We start from the raw sequence: 18,637 nt of genomic DNA on the forward strand, positions 1-18,637 counted from the left end.
AAGTAATGGGAGTTTTTTTTTTTTTTTCCTGTTATGGAGCAAAGCATTACAAGTAGCACGAGTTTTATTTTGAAGGAGTCACGATAGTCCGCCCTCTTTTGTTCTTGTTTTGTGATGCACGTTACCTTCAATTCACTGGCAGTTGTCTACCCGCAACAGGCCGTTTCGGAACGAATTTGAAATTTCTCCCAAATTATATCGCGGTAAGCCAATGGCACGACACCCCTCAAACACCAATGGGTGACTTGACTCGGGGTCGACATTCGGAGAATTCAAGCTAACTACCGTAAGAGCTAGCAGTGACACCCAGCCAACGTCGATGAAGGTGATGTTTAATTTTGATGTAATTATCGATGTTAACATTTTTCGGAGATATTTGCGTGTTACCATACTCCATAGCCGACATTTACGTAAGGTGTTTTATCATAGTTGTCAGAAATAGTTTTAGCAAATTACCCATTGTTACCGAGATGTGCAGCATTAGCTACACTTGAACTGTCTACGTGGAAGGAAAATTTCTTTCGTGACCGAACATTTCTTCCTTTCCATTTCCAGGTACATGGAGTGAAGCAGGGCTCGAAACTGGGGAGAAGTCGGACAAGCTTGCGGAACAATAACGTTTACTACATGACGCTGAGGACGTCAAAACGGTGTATTGAAACTGGTCTCTTATTTACTTCCGTATTTGACGAACCGAATAGCAAGTGCTGTGGAACCAATGTACTAAGACAATAATCGTGATGAATCCTGGATTTTGTCGACTATCAAGCCATATTTGGGTGTAGCATAATTTTACAGAGCCGCACCATCGTTTTGTTGTTTGTAAATTCGGTTTTTCCGTTTGGCTTACAGAAGTGCCCAAGCAATTTCAGACAAAAGAAGCTGGGATTTTTTCCCCCCTTTGATTGGGCTACAAAAAGTTCCTCGAGGAACCATGACAGCTGTAATCGGAAGAGCGTGGGGGTGGGTGCGCTCCTGGGGTGGGAATGCAGCGTCAGAAAAAACTATCTTGGTTAAAGCTGAGATCAAAACGCAGACTGGCTCCAGTGAGCCAAGAGTCTTTGATCGACAAAAAGACCAAAATAGTCCAGGAGAGGATGAGTTCTGGGAAGCCCACGAGAAGCTGCAACCTATGGAAATTGAAGACCTATGTGCAGGGAAAGAAGAGATCGAGACGACTGTTGAACGTGCTCCAAGATGGTGGAATAAATATCTTCCAACATATTTTATTCCCTGGGGAAGGAAAACAAAGCCGAGTGAACTCACGCAAAAAAAACGCCACATCAAGAGTGGTGATCGGGATATTGACGGGGACTTTTCAGACTATGGAACACCTCCTCCGTCCCCAACTCCACATTCCCAGCTAGCATCCCCCTTCCGTCTTTTTGTACACAGCTGGAACGTGGAATTGTTTCCTGAGCACTATGAGATCTGCTTCAACTTCCTCCGCCATCTGTTTGACCTGTTCGTGGTGGGGTTCCTGTGGATTGTGTCGCCTCCCGTCAAGTTTATCTTGGAAGTTTTGGGGATCCAGGGACCACTGAGGCTTTGGCTCCATGGCATGGCCATGTTTTTTGTGTCTACAGTTGGAATGGCCGGACTCCTCTGGCTGATCCAGGAGCATCTCCCAGAGTTTGCTTTTATATACGGTGTTGTGCAAGCGTTAGTGATCTCTGTCAGCCTGAAAAAGAGCGTGCTCCTTGGATTGGAAGAAGAAAAACCACAAGTGGAGGAGGACAGCAGGGAAACTCAGGTGACTGATGAAGACAAAGAAAGGCTTTTTGCAAGTGACAAAATGAAGACAAGCTAAGCTTTTTGGTAAGTCTGATAGATTAAGAAAGTCGATTGAAAGGCTTTTCTATTTAGCTCAAGTGAAGCAGCAAAAGTATTTCACATTTTCTTGATATCTGGAATGAATTGATGACAAAGCTGATAATATCACCTACATGCGCTATGTTTTCACTCATGACATCAAATGGAAGCGTCACACTAGTTGGCTGGAATTATGTTTACTTCATGCTTCATTATCTCTGTGGTTGCATTAAAAAAATGCTCCTGGCTGCTGTAGAAGTGAAAAAAAAGGCATTCCAAATCTTGATTTGAGGCGTGGCGTGCTGATGAAAAATTCATGTGTTGAATGCAATTATGACATTTCACCATCTATGACTGTAAGAAAATGAATCGGACATCCCAGAAAGGCCATCTCAGTGCTGTGTATGTTGGTTTACCATTGAAAATCAAGTGTGAAACCAACTTAAACCACTGACATAAAAACATTATCCTTCACATATCCAAACGCTTTGTGATATGTTTGCTGAAGAATTTAGAATGACGTTTCTCCAATACCACAGTTGGTAGCAGTGGAACAAGTGACGTGCCACAAAAATGAAAAGTGTTCTTGGCACTAGATTTGACACCAATCTGATCGACTGAATCAAAACCGGTCAATATTCAGGATTTATGTAAAATTGTCTTGCGGAATCTATCAATCGCATCATTGATTGGCTCAGCAAAGTTAGACGTTACAGCAAAACAATCTGGTTCACTCCATATGTGAGCCCCATCGCTAGTCTCATAAATTTTTTAGCCTTGTTGGATATCTTGTGAGCAGAAAGCCCTTGCGCTGGAAGGCGGAAGTTTCGCCTTGCTGCCATCGGCCACCCACTCACAAAGTAATGGCGTTTGTGTCATTTTTTGGGGGGTGGGGACTGGTAAAAAGTCTTAAAACCATTTTATTTCTGGGTGCATGAAAGGGTTAATTTGAACATCTCTTGAAGTCACAATAGCTTTCATCATTCATCATAACTTATGTGAACTTCCGGCTACTTACACTTAGCCAATCACAGATGCAACCGGCAGGCAGGCGTTTTGTTTGGGGGGAAAAAAAACACGGAAATAGCTCTGTTGTTGACAGACGTACTAAACTTTTGCTAAACGAGGACATGAGATTTACTGCTTTGATACATGTTTTTCTCGCGACGTAATTCATTGAACGTCAAGACAGTTAGCGTACATAGGGCCCAATCTAGACAACTACAATGGAGCCTAATGGCGTCCGGAATGTGCTTATTGTGGCATACACAACAGGTAAAATTGGACAAACAATAGCATGTAGGACATAATAATCATTGCGGTCTGTGGGCATTGTGACTTGTAGATACGCAGCCAGCTTCAATTACGAGCCAAAAAGGAGCAGGCGCGCGCGACTTGACGGAGCTGCTAAGTGTGTTTATGTACTTCTTTACAGCTGTTGAACCAAGATAAGTAATCGTTTTAGCAAAAGCCCGAGTGACTGCCGATGTTCATGCAATTTTTTTTTTTCATCAATGTCAGAGAATGAGATTTAAAGATTACATATTAGGTTTTGTGTGGATCGTCAGTTTCAATTTGAAGAATTTGAAGTTATTTTTTACTATTCATTGTTATTATGGCGGTGGTCGACTGTAGAGTAAATATCCGTTATTTAAATAGATATAACGAGTCTGATCGAAATCAATGAACTATTTTTTTTTCAAAATTGCTGATTGACCCTAAACCCACTTTTTTTTTTTTTTTAATGGAACCGATGTACATCATGGTATCTTAATATATTTCATGTTCAATGCATGAACAAAAGATCCATTCTTCAACAACAAAGAGTTTGAGCAATGAAAAACGACCAACATCCTGTGAACACCCTCCAGTGCAAAGAGCCCCCGTTCATGAAATTAGCATTCAAGGACGGCACAGAACTGCTGAACAGCAAGCCAAAAGGAAGTGCCAGAACTAATTATCTGCCTTTTTTTCATTAAAAAAAACTCGTTACTATGTTTTGTACTCCATGTTATTGCAAAATTCATGAAACTCTGAGGCCTACTCCCAGACGATGGATGGATGGATGTTGGAGTAATGGGCAGTATATGACCCAGTGACAGTGAAACTAACCAATGTCTGCCATCAAGTGGTGGATGGTGATATTACACCATAAGAATATACAGTGGATGACTGCTAATCAAAGGGGATAGGGACCGGGCCGGCACGCGAATAGTGAAAATCCGCATATAATTGACAGCTGTTGAAATGAATTGGAAATGTTTATTTTTGTTTTGTAAATTTTAAAATTCTTAAAAAAAAAACAAAAAACATGATAAACTGGCAATATACATTTTCCACCAAAAACACGGTCAGCCGGTTGCCGATCCTGCTGTAGAGATGAAGGCCCCGTAGATTGATTCGTAGGTACCCATTGTCGCAGATTCTGTTCATAACCTTTATGGACAGAATTTCTAGGCGCAGCCGAGGTGTTAAGGGGGTCCAGTTTGATGGCCTCAGTATTGCATCTCTGCTTTTCGCAGATAATGTGGTACTGTTGGCTCCTTCAAGTAGGGCTCTCCCAACTCTCACTGTAGCGTTTCGCAGCCAAGTGTGAAGCGGTTGGGATGAAAATCAGCACCTCCAAATCTGAAACAATGGTCCTCAGTCGGAAAAGGGTGGAGTGCCCTCTCCGGGTCGGGCAGGAGATCTTGCCCCAATTGGAGGAGTTTAAGTATCTTGGGGTCCCGCTTCTCCTCCACGTCAAGAAGAGCCAGATGAGGTAGCTTCGGCATCTGATCAGGATGCCTCCTGGACGCCTCCCTGGTGAGGTGTTATGGGCTTGTCCCAAAGGCAGGAGGCCCTCGGGACGACCCCCAGGACACGCTGGAAAGACTGTCGGGATGTCCCGGGAAGAGCTGGAAGAAGTGGCTGGGGAGAGGGAAGTCTGGGCTTCCTGCTGCCCCTGCGACCCGACCCCAGATAAGCGGTAGAAAATGGATGGATGGATGGACTCCAGTATATCATGTTTTTTTTTTTTTTTTTGGCTGTATTATGAACAGAAACTGAACAGAAACTAATAAGAACACAGGAGACAGGGAATGTTGCAGATGGAAGAACTTGTATTTCCTATGTCAGCGACAAACTGGTTAAGTGATAAAAATAGGGACTGACATTTTTGTGTACAAGGTAGTCTTGTGTGTGGTTTATTTATTTTTTTAATCAAGCAAGTCTTGTCATGCATATGGTTTATTTTTTTAATCAAGCAAGTCTTGTCATGCATAACTGCGGGCATGGCAACACATCAAAACACACTGAAAAAAAATCCTTGGAATGTTTCTGTTGTGAAGGAAAGCGCTGTTGAAAGTGCCAAGGATACAAAGACATTTGCCAACTGTTTTTACATTTAATAATTGGCACTACGCTATATAGGGTGTAAAATGAGAGGACGTAATTTGCTGCGAAAAGTGTCGTGTTTATTTGAGGGGAAGCCATTTTTCATTCAAACTTTGTGTGCGGGTAAAGATACGTGCTCCTGTCCGTTGAGTGGTCGATCGATAATTGCGGAGAATTTGGTGTTTCAGTGGGTAATGGAATTTGCCACATTTTGTGACCTTTGATTCTTGAATCCGAGGCAGGACTGTCTCCGGGTACTCAAACACAGTGCAAAAAGTTCCCTCCTGTCCATAATGGAGTGCGATTGGATTTCAAACTTACTGCACCTTTCGCACCTTTCTACTCTGTCGCATTTGTTCGTCATACCTTCCTAATCAATTAGCCAGAAAGAGCGACTGTCTGCCAAGATGAAGTTAGCTATGTTCAGTTTTGCTGAGTTATGCTTCGAAAGGGGACGGACGTGCAAGCGTGTCAGCTGAATGTTATTCTGCCCTGAGTGTGCTTCAAACTGTTTATTGACATGCGAAGTTGAATTCTACTGCAAAACTAAACACACAACAACAACAAAAAAATCCACACACTCTAGATTTAAATTAAACACACAGTTTGTTTTAGAAATTATTTTACTTGGTACGAATTTATTTTCTTGTTGTTTTAAACTCTATCCATAGTTGACTTTCGCTAGATGAATACAGGCAAAATTTTTAAATCAATGATGAATCAAGATTATTTTTTCCAGCTTGCGTATATTTTAACGAATGAAGGTAATAACAGCTTCTTCGTGACACTACCTATTGTCGTTCTGCTATCTAGTCGAAACGTGGTAGTCGGATTCATATTGCGTCTAAATGACAAGTCAAAATGAGTTGCTCGGGGATTAGGGAACGACCATTCACACGCTTGCCAGCGTAACATGAGCAAACCCAGAAAACAGGTGAGCAGGGATTGGTTGTAACCGGAGGCCTTGGGCACAATCATGTCATTTTCAATCGACACCAAGATAAAAACGAGTGTGTGGATTCTTGATTTGACTTCCACTTTAACACTTTTGTGCACCAATAACCTGTAACCTGATCACATGATAAACTGTCCACTGTAGTCACCGCTGTCCCCGAAAGGGTTAATGAGGCCACTATTCAGAAAAAAATATGCTACCTGGAATTAATTTTAGTGCGCTGGTTCAATATTCTTAAATCTCGGTTGTCTCCAAATCCACACTAATTTAACAAGTGTTCTGTCCTCCACAGGTGATGACATCGAGCTGATACCAGACATCGTGATGAGGTGTTGGACATCACAGCTGCAAACAACAGCCAATTTTCTTGCACCACTTTCTGAAGCCGTCAGGCTTTACAACTGTATTGCACATTTACAGACTTGCACATGTCTTATTCAAGTCACTTTCAACACTGTTCTGAAACCCGGTGTCATCATCTGAATGTTGACACTGAAAGGTGGACCAGATACCACTTAAGGGGACTGTTGAATGTTCTCGATGTGCTTCAGCCAAAGATTTGAGGACTCCCTTTTTTGTTTGTTTGTTTGCAGTTGTTTTGTTTGTGTATACTTTTTCATGAGTTTCGTTGACCATGTGTGTGTGAGTAATTTGGTGGGATTAAGAGCCACAGAGTTCAAATGTACAAAGTACACCAAAGTGAGAGCCACTATATTAAGGCAAATCCCAACAATTTATGGTGGAAAGCGGCAGAGACGCTTTTTTTGTTGTTGTTGTTGTTGTTCTGAGTCATGACCTGGCAGTTCAACAAGGAAATCAAATCTCAGTTTAACATCGTATCATATCAGACAACAGATCACATGGAGCAGCTTTTGTTTTCCTTTCAAAGCCTCAAGTGGAACCCCAAAAGTCGAATATATGTGCAGTCCAGTCATGCCTGTTGACTTCCAGGTTGTCATTTCAAAGCGAAATTTCCCATAGGATCTAACGCTTCAATTGTTTTTTTTTTCACTGTTCGCCGCGGGCAAATTTACTTCAGCGCTGTTATGTCACTGTGGCGTTTTGCTGGCATTGCTGGAGTTAAATATTTTTTCAAAAGTGATGCAAAAAGCAAACCACAAAAAAAGCAGGCTTCAAATTATCCCACCTTTGCTGCGGTCAACTTTAGAGGTTCCGCTCTAGTCCCCCACCCTCATAGGCACCTGCATTCTGACACTAATCTGTTGTTGAATATGTTATAACGTTGACTATATCATCACTTGGCAGATTTGTCACCACCTTTACAGTGCGTTTGATGTCTGTAACTATGGTTACAGATCTCCACTTCATGTCTGTTCAAGTAACATTTCTCGATTGTTCTGTTCATTCACACCTTATCAAACAAGAGTGAAATAGCTGTGAAAAGAGGACTTTGGTATGAATAAATTAGTCTAATTTGACTACTTTGTGTCAGTATTTGCCTCGATCAGTTCATCATGCGTTGTTCTCAACAGTGAGAACAGCAGAGGTCACAGAATTGAACCCTGTGGAACACCACGACAGTGGGGCAGTACGTAACTCAGAGCAGCCAAGGCTAAAACAAAAGGTTCTGTCGGCTAAATAAGACCTAAACCACTCAACTCAGTTCAATCAGAGACAAGAGACTAATGCGCCATTCTTAAGGCAGATGATAATTCACAGGTGTGCCTACCCTCTGAAGCCATCACTGTCATTTGCAATGACTGTCAAAATTCCATCCATCTTTCGGACGTAATTTGTTTGCAAAATTAAGTAAAATTAAAAACAAGTTAACAATATGCATGTTTTTTTTTTCCCGGCTTGTATGAAAAAAAGAGTCATGCTAAATTGATGTGTGGCATAATATGTAATTTTTTTTTGCTAAATTAAGTAAAATTAAAAACAAGTTCACAATATGCATGTTTTTTTTTCATGGCTTGTATGAAAAAGAGTCATGCTAAATTGATGTGTGGCATAATAACGATGTTGCAGAGCCAACTGACTGAATATTATCCTAATTAGACATTCCCCTCCAAAAATGTTGGACCAACAAGATCAACTCCTTTGATTTTGGTTGTATGCTGACGACATTTGGGTTTCAGTTTTGCCGACCGCTCCCAGTTGGGCTGTTTTGTCACGGACGATCAAGCGGGTGGGCGGCAGGGGCGGTTGCTCCCGCCGCTCGCCACCGTCGCCCGACCCGGCTCTCACCCTGATGCTGAGCAGCTGACTTGGACCTGTTGAAGTGGAACAAAGTATCGCAAATATCCAATGTGATCATGACGGTATGTGATTTCTGCCCAGGGCTCGAATGTCAAATTGAAGAACTTCACTGAAGTGCGGGTAACCGGCGGGATGCAAATTCCGCAAGTGCTAATTGGTAAGTGAAGTGCGGGTAAGATAAGATAAGATATAAACGGCGGGATGCAAATTCCGCAAGTGCTAATTGGTAATTGAAAAACATATATTTTTTTTAAACTATCAAATGTCGCAAGACAAATAAAAATCTCCCAAGAGGTGGATTTTGAAATGTGTGGATAAAGAAGTACCGGTATGTCGCAAAAATAATTTAAACACATTTTTTGCGTTTTCAGGTCACGTGACAGGGCCTCCTGCAACCTTTCGGTATTAGTGGTGCCATCACACTTATGCCTTGGGCACTAACACACCCCCATGCAATTACAGATGCTGGATTTTGAACATTACGCTTATAACAATCCGGACGGTCATTTTCCTCTTCAACCCAGAGAACACGACATGCGTGACTTCCAAAATGAGGGACTTGTCAGACCCACAGAACACTTTTCCACTTTGTGTCAATCTATTTCTGACAAGCTTGAACCTAGAGAATTTTAGTGAAGGAGGCTGATTATTTTAGACAGTAGAGGAAAACAGCATATGCTAAATTACTGAATGCCCATTGGTTCAATAAAACCGCTTTTCGTAAATGCATTTTTTTCGCCCAACAGATCTTTGTACGTCGATATGGACACACGCAGTTATGATGCTGATGCTATTTGTCCTCTTTACAACTACAGCCTAGTGAATAAAATGGATCGAATTTCTTTTCGGAATGTGCAGACACCTTCAGTATTCGTTGAGCTGATAATGTTAATTTTAATTAAAAAAAAAAAAACGGCAGCTCTAGAAAGTAAACATCCCCTGTTAACATACCAGTTTTCATTAAAAATGTGACGTATTTCTTCTTGCCTATTATTCCGCTCCAAATATGTCCTGATACTTTTTATGCACTTTCAAATGTGGTGTTTAGTAACACGTACATCACAGTTCAAAACTTTTAATTCACATTCAGTTTGATTCCATGACGCTTAATTGTATTTACAGAAATGTGCATTGCCAGGACAAGACCAATGAACTGTACATGGTGTATCGCTGTGCATGTGGGCAGGTACGTACAATACAGAAAATGGTGAAATCAAATCAGTGTGTGTGTGTTCCAGAGAACGTGTTGTGAAGTGAAATCTCTCCGAGCTGAGACATGAGAGCACAAAGGTTGGGCCGACGGTCATTGCACCTTCACCTTAACGTTTTCTCCTGTTTTGACATACAGGATTGGACGTCTCATCATGGAAACCTTTGAGAAGACTCCCAAATGACACAATCTCAACACAGCACAGCAGAAAAAAAGCACTAATCGCCCCTTGGATGTGGAATGTAGGTATTTTTTTGAAACAACATGCTGTGGAGTTTAATGTTTAGGTGATTATTAGGAAATTGGTTCAATAAATGAGCAGTTATTCAGTCCAATATTATCACACTTCTCTCGTCGCAGTCTGCAAAGTAAACCAAAAAAAATTATAATTCAGATGCAAAATATCATAATTTGTTGGACTATCTGTCCGAAGAAAGAAAACTCACATGCAAATGAACACTTTGAATAGTATCAACACTTCAGTTCATTAAAACCTCACACAGTCAGGAGAAAAAAAATGAAGTGATGCATTGGATACAAATATAAATTGCTGTCCAATGAAAACAAGTCTCATCGTGTATCTTGTAGTACTTTATCATCCAAGACCCCAAAACGTATACAGTAGTACATGTATTTATTTACCTCATTGGACAACGACAATACAATCAAATGGATCTTGTTTTGTTGTCTTTTTCGTGGTTAGTTTTGAACTTGAGTAGTTTGAAGTGAGGGTGGTCACGATTCTTTCAAAATGGCGCCTAAAATGATATCCGTCCGCTGAAAGGCAAAAAGCATATTGCGTACCAAATATCAATTCATAAATAAAACCCAAGGCCTAATCTTGTGTATTGGGTTGCATTTGACCATCTGTATTATATTTAAAGATGGGAAGTTGACAAATTGCACTTTGACTGACCACTAGCGTAATTCACAATCGATTTGATTGTCTGAAATGGTTTGAATAAAATGGGACTGGTTATCCCGTCTGAAAGTTATTTTGATGCCAATATTGTATTGTACAAAATCATGTCCGGATGAGTTTCGTGTTGTTCTTTAGACAGCCAACATGTTGCGAACGATTCAACGGTGCTTCTGCTCCACAAATGCGTCGTCGCACACGTATCAACAGTCAATTCCATGCAACCGTTAGGACGACGTCATGATCAAATAAACGTTCCTACCCCTTACGATGTTGCATACCGAAATGGTCAAAGATTTGATAGTTTAAGACGGTCCTTCATTGGTATTGTCAATTTTCCACTTGCCATGTAAAGCACCGTTGTGTTCCTGAAAAACGCCGTCGAAATCCACCCATCCATCTTAATACTTTCACGTCGGATTTTTGCTCTGTTTTTATTTTCCTTTGACATATTTTATATAGATAATATCACTACTTGAGACCGCAGTCACCTTGCTTTAGGATATAGAGCCACAAAATAACCCATTGCTTAAGTACATCTCTGTATGATCAAGCGCAAAATACACCACAGGTTTTTGCTGTATTTTCCATCTTCGTGCATCTTAACACACAAAACTACATGCTGCCTTATATATATATATATATATATATATATATATATATATATATGAATGTTAATGTCACAGTTGTGCATCAACCACTACAATGGACCCTAATGTGTGTTGTCATCCACTGTCATCATGTTTTTTTTTTTCATGCCTAAAGACTGATAAAAACACTTGAGAAAAAAAATCCTGATGTAGGTTATTATTAGGGCACGAAAGGGTTAGTTTTTTGTTTTTTGTTATGTAATAATATTCCCCTATTTGGCGCATATCTTCAATTTTATCTCAAAAAAAGAAAATAAATATGGTACATCTAGATGGACTAAATGTGTATGGAGTAAATGTTAGTTGAGTGATGGAAAAAGAGTCATCATCTCGATGACACATCTTGTCAAGATGTTTTTATAATTAAGAGATGGTGGGAAAATTTCATCTGGGACTCTGTGTGCTTGATGGTACAAGTCGTGCTCGTGGAAGGTAGCATGAAGTTTGGCTGTCTTTCTCTATGATGGAGCTTAAAGGGGAAGTCAACAGAAATGTGTTCTACACAGCGCCACTTGTCTGAACACGGCATTCTGAGTAACGTTACATTCGTTGAATTTGAGTTAAGCAGCAAAATCCACTTGTTTTTAGCCATCTCAGGGGGGGCGGCCATTTTGCCACTTTTCCGTCAGCTGAAAATGACATCACAGTTGCTCAGAGCTCAGGTAACGACTAATCACGGCTCACCTGTTTTCTGAAGCTGAACCATGATTGGGTGTTGTCCGGGCCGTGAGCAACTGTGATGTCATTTTCCATCGACGGCAATTAGCAAAATGGCCAATATGGACAAAAACAGGTGGATTTTACTCTTACTCATTCAGATTCCACAAAGGCAATATTAATCGGAATGCCGTATTTAGACTAGTAGGGCGTCAGAGAACTGATTACTGTCAAGAAAATTTGGAGGTTGACTTCCCCTTTCAGGTTAAGACTGTAGGCCTGTGGCTATGCTGTGATGAAGAACCCTTCCCTCCATCCAAATACCCTGCGACACACCCATTTTACAGGGCTATCTAGTGAGCATGAGACCTTCCAGACTTTGGGGGCGCGGTGGGTCCCCCGCCCTCCCTCTGTCCGTGATCCCTCCGTCCGTGGCCCAGGATACAGTGCGCGCTGCCACACCCTTCTTCGTCATCATCTCCCTCGCTTTCGGAGGATGACTCGCCAAACTGTCGAGGCTTCTCATAAATACAGCAGCCTGAAACAAGGCACTCTGGATTAGCGCTGAGCCTCCAAAATAATGCTTTAACTCAAAAAGTCAGAAATGAGACCTGCAAAGTGCAAATGTTTGTTTGGTTGACAATACCAACCAGAGGGAGCCTGTGATATTAAAAAAAAAATGCCTTGCAGCATCTTAAATTCATCGATTTTCTGTATCGCTTATCCTCAACAAGATTGCAGGTGGGCTGAGCATGGCGTGCCTTGAGAAAGTTTTAGACCAATTGAAATATTTCACATTTCACCACTTCACAGCCTCAAACTTATTATTTTTTTTTTTAATAGAGATTTAATTGGACCAACTAAAGGCAATATTAATCGGAATGCCGTATTTAGACTAGTAGGGCGTCAGAGAACTGATTACTGTCAAGAAAATTTGGAGGTTGACTTCCCCTTTCAGGTTAAGACTGTAGGCCTGTGGCTATGCTGTGATGAAGAACCCTTCCCTCCATCCAAATACCCTGCGACACACCCATTTTACAGGGCTATCTAGTGAGCATGAGACCTTCCAGACTTTGGGGGCGCGGTGGGTCCCCCGCCCTCCCTCTGTCCGTGATCCCTCCGTCCGTGGCCCAGGATACAGTGCGCGCTGCCACACCCTTCTTCGTCATCATCTCCCTCGCTTTCGGAGGATGACTCGCCAAACTGTCGAGGCTTCTCATAAATACAGCAGCCTGAAACAAGGCACTCTGGATTAGCGCTGAGCCTCCAAAATAATGCTTTAACTCAAAAAGTCAGAAATGAGACCTGCAAAGTGCAAATGTTTGTTTGGTTGACAATACCAACCAGAGGGAGCCTGTGATATTAAAAAAAAATGCCTTGCAGCATCTTAAATTCATCGATTTTCTGTATCGCTTATCCTCAACAAGATTGCAGGTGGGCTGAGCATGGCGTGCCTTGAGAAAGTTTTAGACCAATTGAAATATTTCACATTTCACCACTTCACAGCCTCAAACTTATTATTTTTTTTTTTAATAGAGATTTAATTGGACCAACTAACACAAAGCAGCATGTAATTGTGTTTTGAAAAAGAATTCAAAAATAGTTTTCAAAATTTGAAGCAAATAAAAATCGGAAAAATGCGGTGTGCATTTGTATTCAGCCCCACCAAGCGACAATATTTTGAACAGCCACCTACCAGCATTGAGAAGAAGAAGAAAAAAAAGTTTTCAGTTGTGTCATACGTTTTTCCATTTTTGAATGATGGATTCAACATACATTATTGGGTTGACTACAATCAAACCCTGCTTTAAATTTCTCCACAACGTTATCCCTGACCAGTTTGGTAAGCTCCTTGGTCGTGATGACGCAGTTGTTCACTTGTGTTCACTAATAAACCACAGAGGCCTTCACAGAACCGTTGGATTCATACCAGGATTAAACACTTCAATTAACCTAAGAAACTGGTTACAAATTTATTGTGACAGAGCAGTGGCACAGCATCGAATATAGTATAAGTCTCACTGTCCTGGCAATTTAAAAAAATAAAAGGTGGGCCCAATTTGATGACAACTGGGCACTTACCTCAATTTTCCAAATGAGCTTCGTTTTGATTCGATGCAATTTCTTTTTAAATGCACATTTAAAACAAGGATGAGTATCCAGTTGATTATTTTTGTCATATTAACAGTAGTGACCCTTTATTTCAAGTCAAACACTATAGAATCATAAGATGAACGAAGGTTTTCATGATTGAATTATGTACATTTTTGACCAGAGTAATGTCACCGGGAAAAATTGAAAGAAAGTCCAGTTCATCACCACAAGTCAGCAACATTTGAAAACTGAAAGTCCAGTTCATCACCACAAGTCAGCAACATTTTCAATGAAGTGAATTTTTCTCAAAAGCCTAGTAAGGAACGTGTTCATTGAGTGCAACTGTATTTATAAGTGTTGCAAAAGCAAGAACTAACAACGATATCGCTGAGATGCGAGCACAAGGAAGAGGCACTTACATTTTGAAGATCTCCTCCCGAGGTGCTCATTGTCGACCGTGTCGCTGGACCATTCCACCTTTTTCTCGGTTTTCCTCTTCCTTAGCTTGATTGTCAGACTACGTCCCTCCTGGAAACATGCGCCAGGAAATACGACGTGTGGACAACAGGAAAAACCTTTGATCAAAAATGCTTGACAACATACCTTTCTAAATGTCATTTCTCAGCGTTCTGTCACATTTTTCACATTGGGAATACACACCCTCCTCCGTCCAGACTGTGTGTGTGTGTGTGTTTTCTACAGGTTCATTGTGCTATTACCCTCTTTAGGCCGAATGGTAGCTAGATGAAATGCAGCACAATTCGCCACCGGAGGTGCGGATTGTCACGAAATAAAAATACCGTAGAGATCGGATTGTGATCTAATCGGCCCCAGTATATTCTAACAATATAAATGATGCTGAGGTCAGAATGTTGATGCTCTATTAAAGACAATGTGCTCTTCTATGTGCTTAACGTGCCCATTTTAATATCCGAAATGTATGGCTTGGTTATACCGAACGTTCAACGTATAAGCGTTACGGTTGTTTTCAAGAACGGCCTTTTTTCCCTTTTTTTTTTTTTTTTTTTTTTTTTAGCAACTGGGATATTTATTAGCCTCTGTAACGCATATTCAACCGAAACCAAATGTTTTCACCAGCGGTCATTTAATTGTTTACCTGTTGAGGGGGTGGCGGTGTGCTGGCTTGAACAGTCTCCGTGATCGTCTCACTTGACGTCCCAGGAACCTCCGCCATCCCCGGAGCTCGTCTGCTAACGCGAACGTCAACTAACTTTTAAGATGGACGTCTAAAAATCGCTGACTAACAGCGTATTCTAAAATCATCAATGATAACCAACAATTAAAAATCAATTCAAAGACAGCAAGAAACGTTGATGAAAGTCAGATATGAGCTGTCAAGCTCTCTGATGGAATGGGATGTGGCCAACCAAAATAGTCAAACGTCAAAAATGACCAATAGTTAGCGGGACTCGAAACGGAAATGTGTTACACTGTGATTTTGAATGTCACATACTTTTATTTATAAATTCTAAATATAAATCACGATACACCCGGCTGGTAAGAAAACGCATTGTAGAAGGTTGTTTGTTTTTCTAGTACAACAAACGTCTTACGGTAGCCGTGCTCTTAAAGTTGTACGGTGGAATTATTGTTTTGAAAACCAACAGGATCATCTATTTCCGTTTTGTGTGTTTGACGTTATTGTGCCGAGGGGGGAAGATATTTGTAGACGGACAGCAGAGACTTCTTTCCGGATTTCCTGTCGTCCGTCATTCAAAATAGACCGGCACCAAACAACAATCACATGCTGACATAGGTTTCATTTGTATTATATATCTTGCTAAATATTTTCAAATGACATGTTTATCACGGTACCATGCTATATTAATGTTTAAACGCATTCCTGGTCACATGACAGAAATGTAGCTTTTTCAAAGAGAAGAGGAATTTTAAGGTCGCTGAAGGCGCTTTTAATATCTATAACACTGTAAATAGTCATCTTAGAAATTGAAAACGTATTGCGGTTTTTAATTTTCCTGATTTGAAATGACGTCAGTCATTGAGATTATGTGTTATTAGTTCTTACATTATATTTTAATAAAAAATATATTTTCCGACTCCATGTATAGCTTGTCCTTGAGGATGTGGCCAATAGGTCCTGTTCTAATGCACGCAAGGAGAGAAGCGGTCAGGCTCTGTTCCAGTAACTCGCCCAAGCCTTCAACATTATCCGCCTCCAAATCAAGCTCACGCTCTCGTCTCCAAGTTGAAAAACAGAAGAGGAAAAAACAGAGGGAGCTCGCCATACTATCCACTCAACACCTTGTGGAACGGCAGCAAAGTATACAGTATATTTTAATATGTACAGTACACTGAAAATACACCGAGTTCTGAATGCTAGACTCCTTATAAGTAGTCTCTGGGAACCAGCAAAGGATTTGTCTATTGACTCGCCCTTTCAAAATCATTCACAATCATCATATGACTTCCGAACATTTGTGTGATTGTAACCTATACATACATATGACATATTTATTAATGCAATCTGCAGTTTTTAATTCCAGCGGTGATGTTGTGTTTCCAGACAGCTGAAGAAGATGCTATAAAATGGAGTGAAAAGGAGCGAATCCTCTATCCTGCTGATACACCACCTGGGGCAAAGAAAGGCGAGTTTGCCCTTTTACCCCAGCCCACACACCCAATAGTCGCTCAACTTTGTTGTTGTCATACTGCAGCACTGAAAACATTCTTTCCTACTTGTGAATATGTTTTGGCAGACACAAGCCTGCCATTTCCATCCTCATACAGTCCAGATTATGTGGAATCCAGCTGGTATCAGTGGTGGGAGAAGGAGGGGTTCTTCAGGCCTGAGCATCATGTGAGATCTTTTAAATATCATGCACCATGTTGGTGACCACTGGAGTAGATGCTAATATACATTTTTTGGAGGGGTTGTCAATTTAAGTTGTGGTATGTACTATATAAAGTATCCTTCTCTTAAGGACGTTCAGGAGTTTTCTCATGCTGTGGATCAGAACTTCTCTTTGTGTATACCACCACCAAACGTGACAGGGACTCTGCATCTGGGCCATGCTCTGACTGTAGCAATAGAAGATGCTTTGGTTCGATGGTAAATGCTGAAAACAGATTCTGAATGTTGCCTTTTTTTTAAATATATGCTTTTTGGCTCTAATTGTAATGCTGCTATGAACGATTGATTAGGCATACTCCATACTATGCTTTGTTCAATCCGTTTAGGAGAAGGATGCAGGGCCAAAGAGTACTATGGGTCCCTGGCTGTGACCATGCTGGTATAGCAACACAGGTAAAGAAGTTCCGTTCCTCGCCTCTGTTTTGTCATAACTGAATATTTAAGAGGGGATTTTACTCACAGTGGTGTAAAGTTGGTAAGTCAAGGTTGACAAATCCGTTCATAATTTACAATTTTGCGAGATGAGGTGGCTCAGACATCTAGTCAGGATACCTCCTGGATGCCTCCCCGGTGTGGGGCTCCGGACAGGGCCCAGGACACGCAGCAAAGACTCCATCCATCCATCCATCCATCCATCCATCCATCCATCCATCCATCCATCCATCCATCCATCCATCCATCCATCCATCCATCCATCCTTTTTCCAATCCGCTTTAACCTCACAAGGGTCGCAGGGTGTGCTGGATCCTATCCCAGCTGTCTTTGGGTAATAGACGGGGTACACCCTGAACCAGTTGCCAACCAATTGCAGTGCACACAGAGACAAACAACCATCCACGCTCACACTCGCACCTAAGGACAATTTGGAGTGTTCGATCAGCCTGCCGTGCATGTTTTTTTGGAATCTGGGAGGAAACCGCAGGACCCGGAGAGAACCCACGCAGGCACGGGGAGAACATGCAAACTCCACACAGGAAGGCCGCAGCAGGAATCAAACCTGGTACCGCTGAAATCGACGCGCTAACCACTCGACGACCGGGCCGCCCGGAAAGACTCTGTCCAAATTCTTATGCTGCATCCTCGAGTGCGGAGCAAGATAGCCTACGAAAGTGTGCTCCGACACACCCTTCACTCAGTGCGCCGTCTCCGTGGAAACAAAGGCCAGATTTGAAGGCTAGATTCAAAAGCCACATAAATTTGGACACCGGCGTGCAGTTGAGGTGCGCCCAAAGTTGCGTACATCATGCGGTCATCAAATTCGGTCTTTGGAGGACACGAAGTATACATTTGGACACAGCATACTGTATATCCCCCAACTGGCCTGGGAATGCCCGAGGGAAGATTTTTCAATTCTAGCCCCATAACATCAAACCTGTAAAATATGAATACATTTGGAAAAAGTGTGCTGATTGAAAAAAAAGACTTGAGATTATCTTACAATGTGCCATTTACCAGTTAAAAAAAAAAAAAAAAACTCACCCAAACATTCCGCATCCTGAAATGAGGAGGTGGTTTGCGCCGGTTCAGATTACAAGAATGAACATACTATTATCGTCGCTCAGACACTCAATCAAAACTAAATATTGTTATTTTTGGAGTGTTTTTTTTTTTTTTTGCTCAACTCAAGTATCTCAGTGGTCATAATGTAGCTGTAGCTAGAATAGAATGCTCATGATGAAAGCCAGCTGTCAGAACCACAAATAAAAGCCTCTCTTGCATATCAGATACTGAAACACTGCATCTTCATGTTATATACCTTTTTTTTCATCAGAGCGTGGTGGAGAGAATGCTGCTTCGGGAAGAAGGGAAGCACAGGCAAGACTTCACGCGAGAAGAATTTTTACAGGAGGTT

General features: G+C 41.4%; 3 protein-coding genes across 3 annotated transcripts; 2 read left to right on the forward strand and 1 right to left on the reverse strand.

Annotated features, from left to right (window-relative positions):
- Positions 1–80: 80 nt before the first annotated feature.
- cunh6orf47 (chromosome unknown C6orf47 homolog) lies at positions 81–7,584 on the forward strand. Its single transcript, XM_019857322.1, has 3 exons — positions 81–325; positions 556–1,818; positions 6,435–7,584. The coding sequence occupies exon 2, from the start codon at positions 935–937 to the stop codon at positions 1,808–1,810; it is 876 nt and encodes a 291-aa protein (XP_019712881.1). The 5' UTR covers positions 81–325; positions 556–934; the 3' UTR covers positions 1,811–1,818; positions 6,435–7,584.
- Positions 7,585–12,666: 5,082 nt separating this feature from the next.
- ppp1r11 (protein phosphatase 1, regulatory (inhibitor) subunit 11) lies at positions 12,667–15,304 on the reverse strand. Its single transcript, XM_019857332.1, has 3 exons — positions 15,010–15,304; positions 14,312–14,420; positions 12,667–13,030 (listed from the first exon to the last, which is right to left on the reverse strand). Exons 1-3 carry the CDS (start codon positions 15,085–15,087, stop codon positions 12,846–12,848), a joined length of 372 nt encoding a protein of 123 aa, XP_019712891.1. The 5' UTR covers positions 15,088–15,304; the 3' UTR covers positions 12,667–12,845.
- Positions 15,305–15,844: 540 nt separating this feature from the next.
- On the forward strand, positions 15,845–18,634 carry LOC109507690 (valine--tRNA ligase, mitochondrial-like; the record flags this gene model as incomplete). The annotated part of the gene is made up of 6 exons (XM_019857287.1): positions 15,845–16,178; positions 16,438–16,519; positions 16,631–16,731; positions 16,856–16,983; positions 17,112–17,178; positions 18,557–18,634. Coding segments are annotated over exons 1-6 (660 nt in total), but the record flags the coding sequence as incomplete, so codon positions are not given.
- Between the last annotated feature and the right edge of the window lie 3 nt (positions 18,635–18,637).

Source organism: Hippocampus comes, unplaced genomic scaffold, assembly GCF_001891065.2.
Source record: "Hippocampus comes isolate QL1 unplaced genomic scaffold, H_comes_QL1_v1.1 scaffold73, whole genome shotgun sequence".
NCBI lineage: Eukaryota > Metazoa > Chordata > Actinopteri > Syngnathiformes > Syngnathidae > Hippocampus > Hippocampus comes.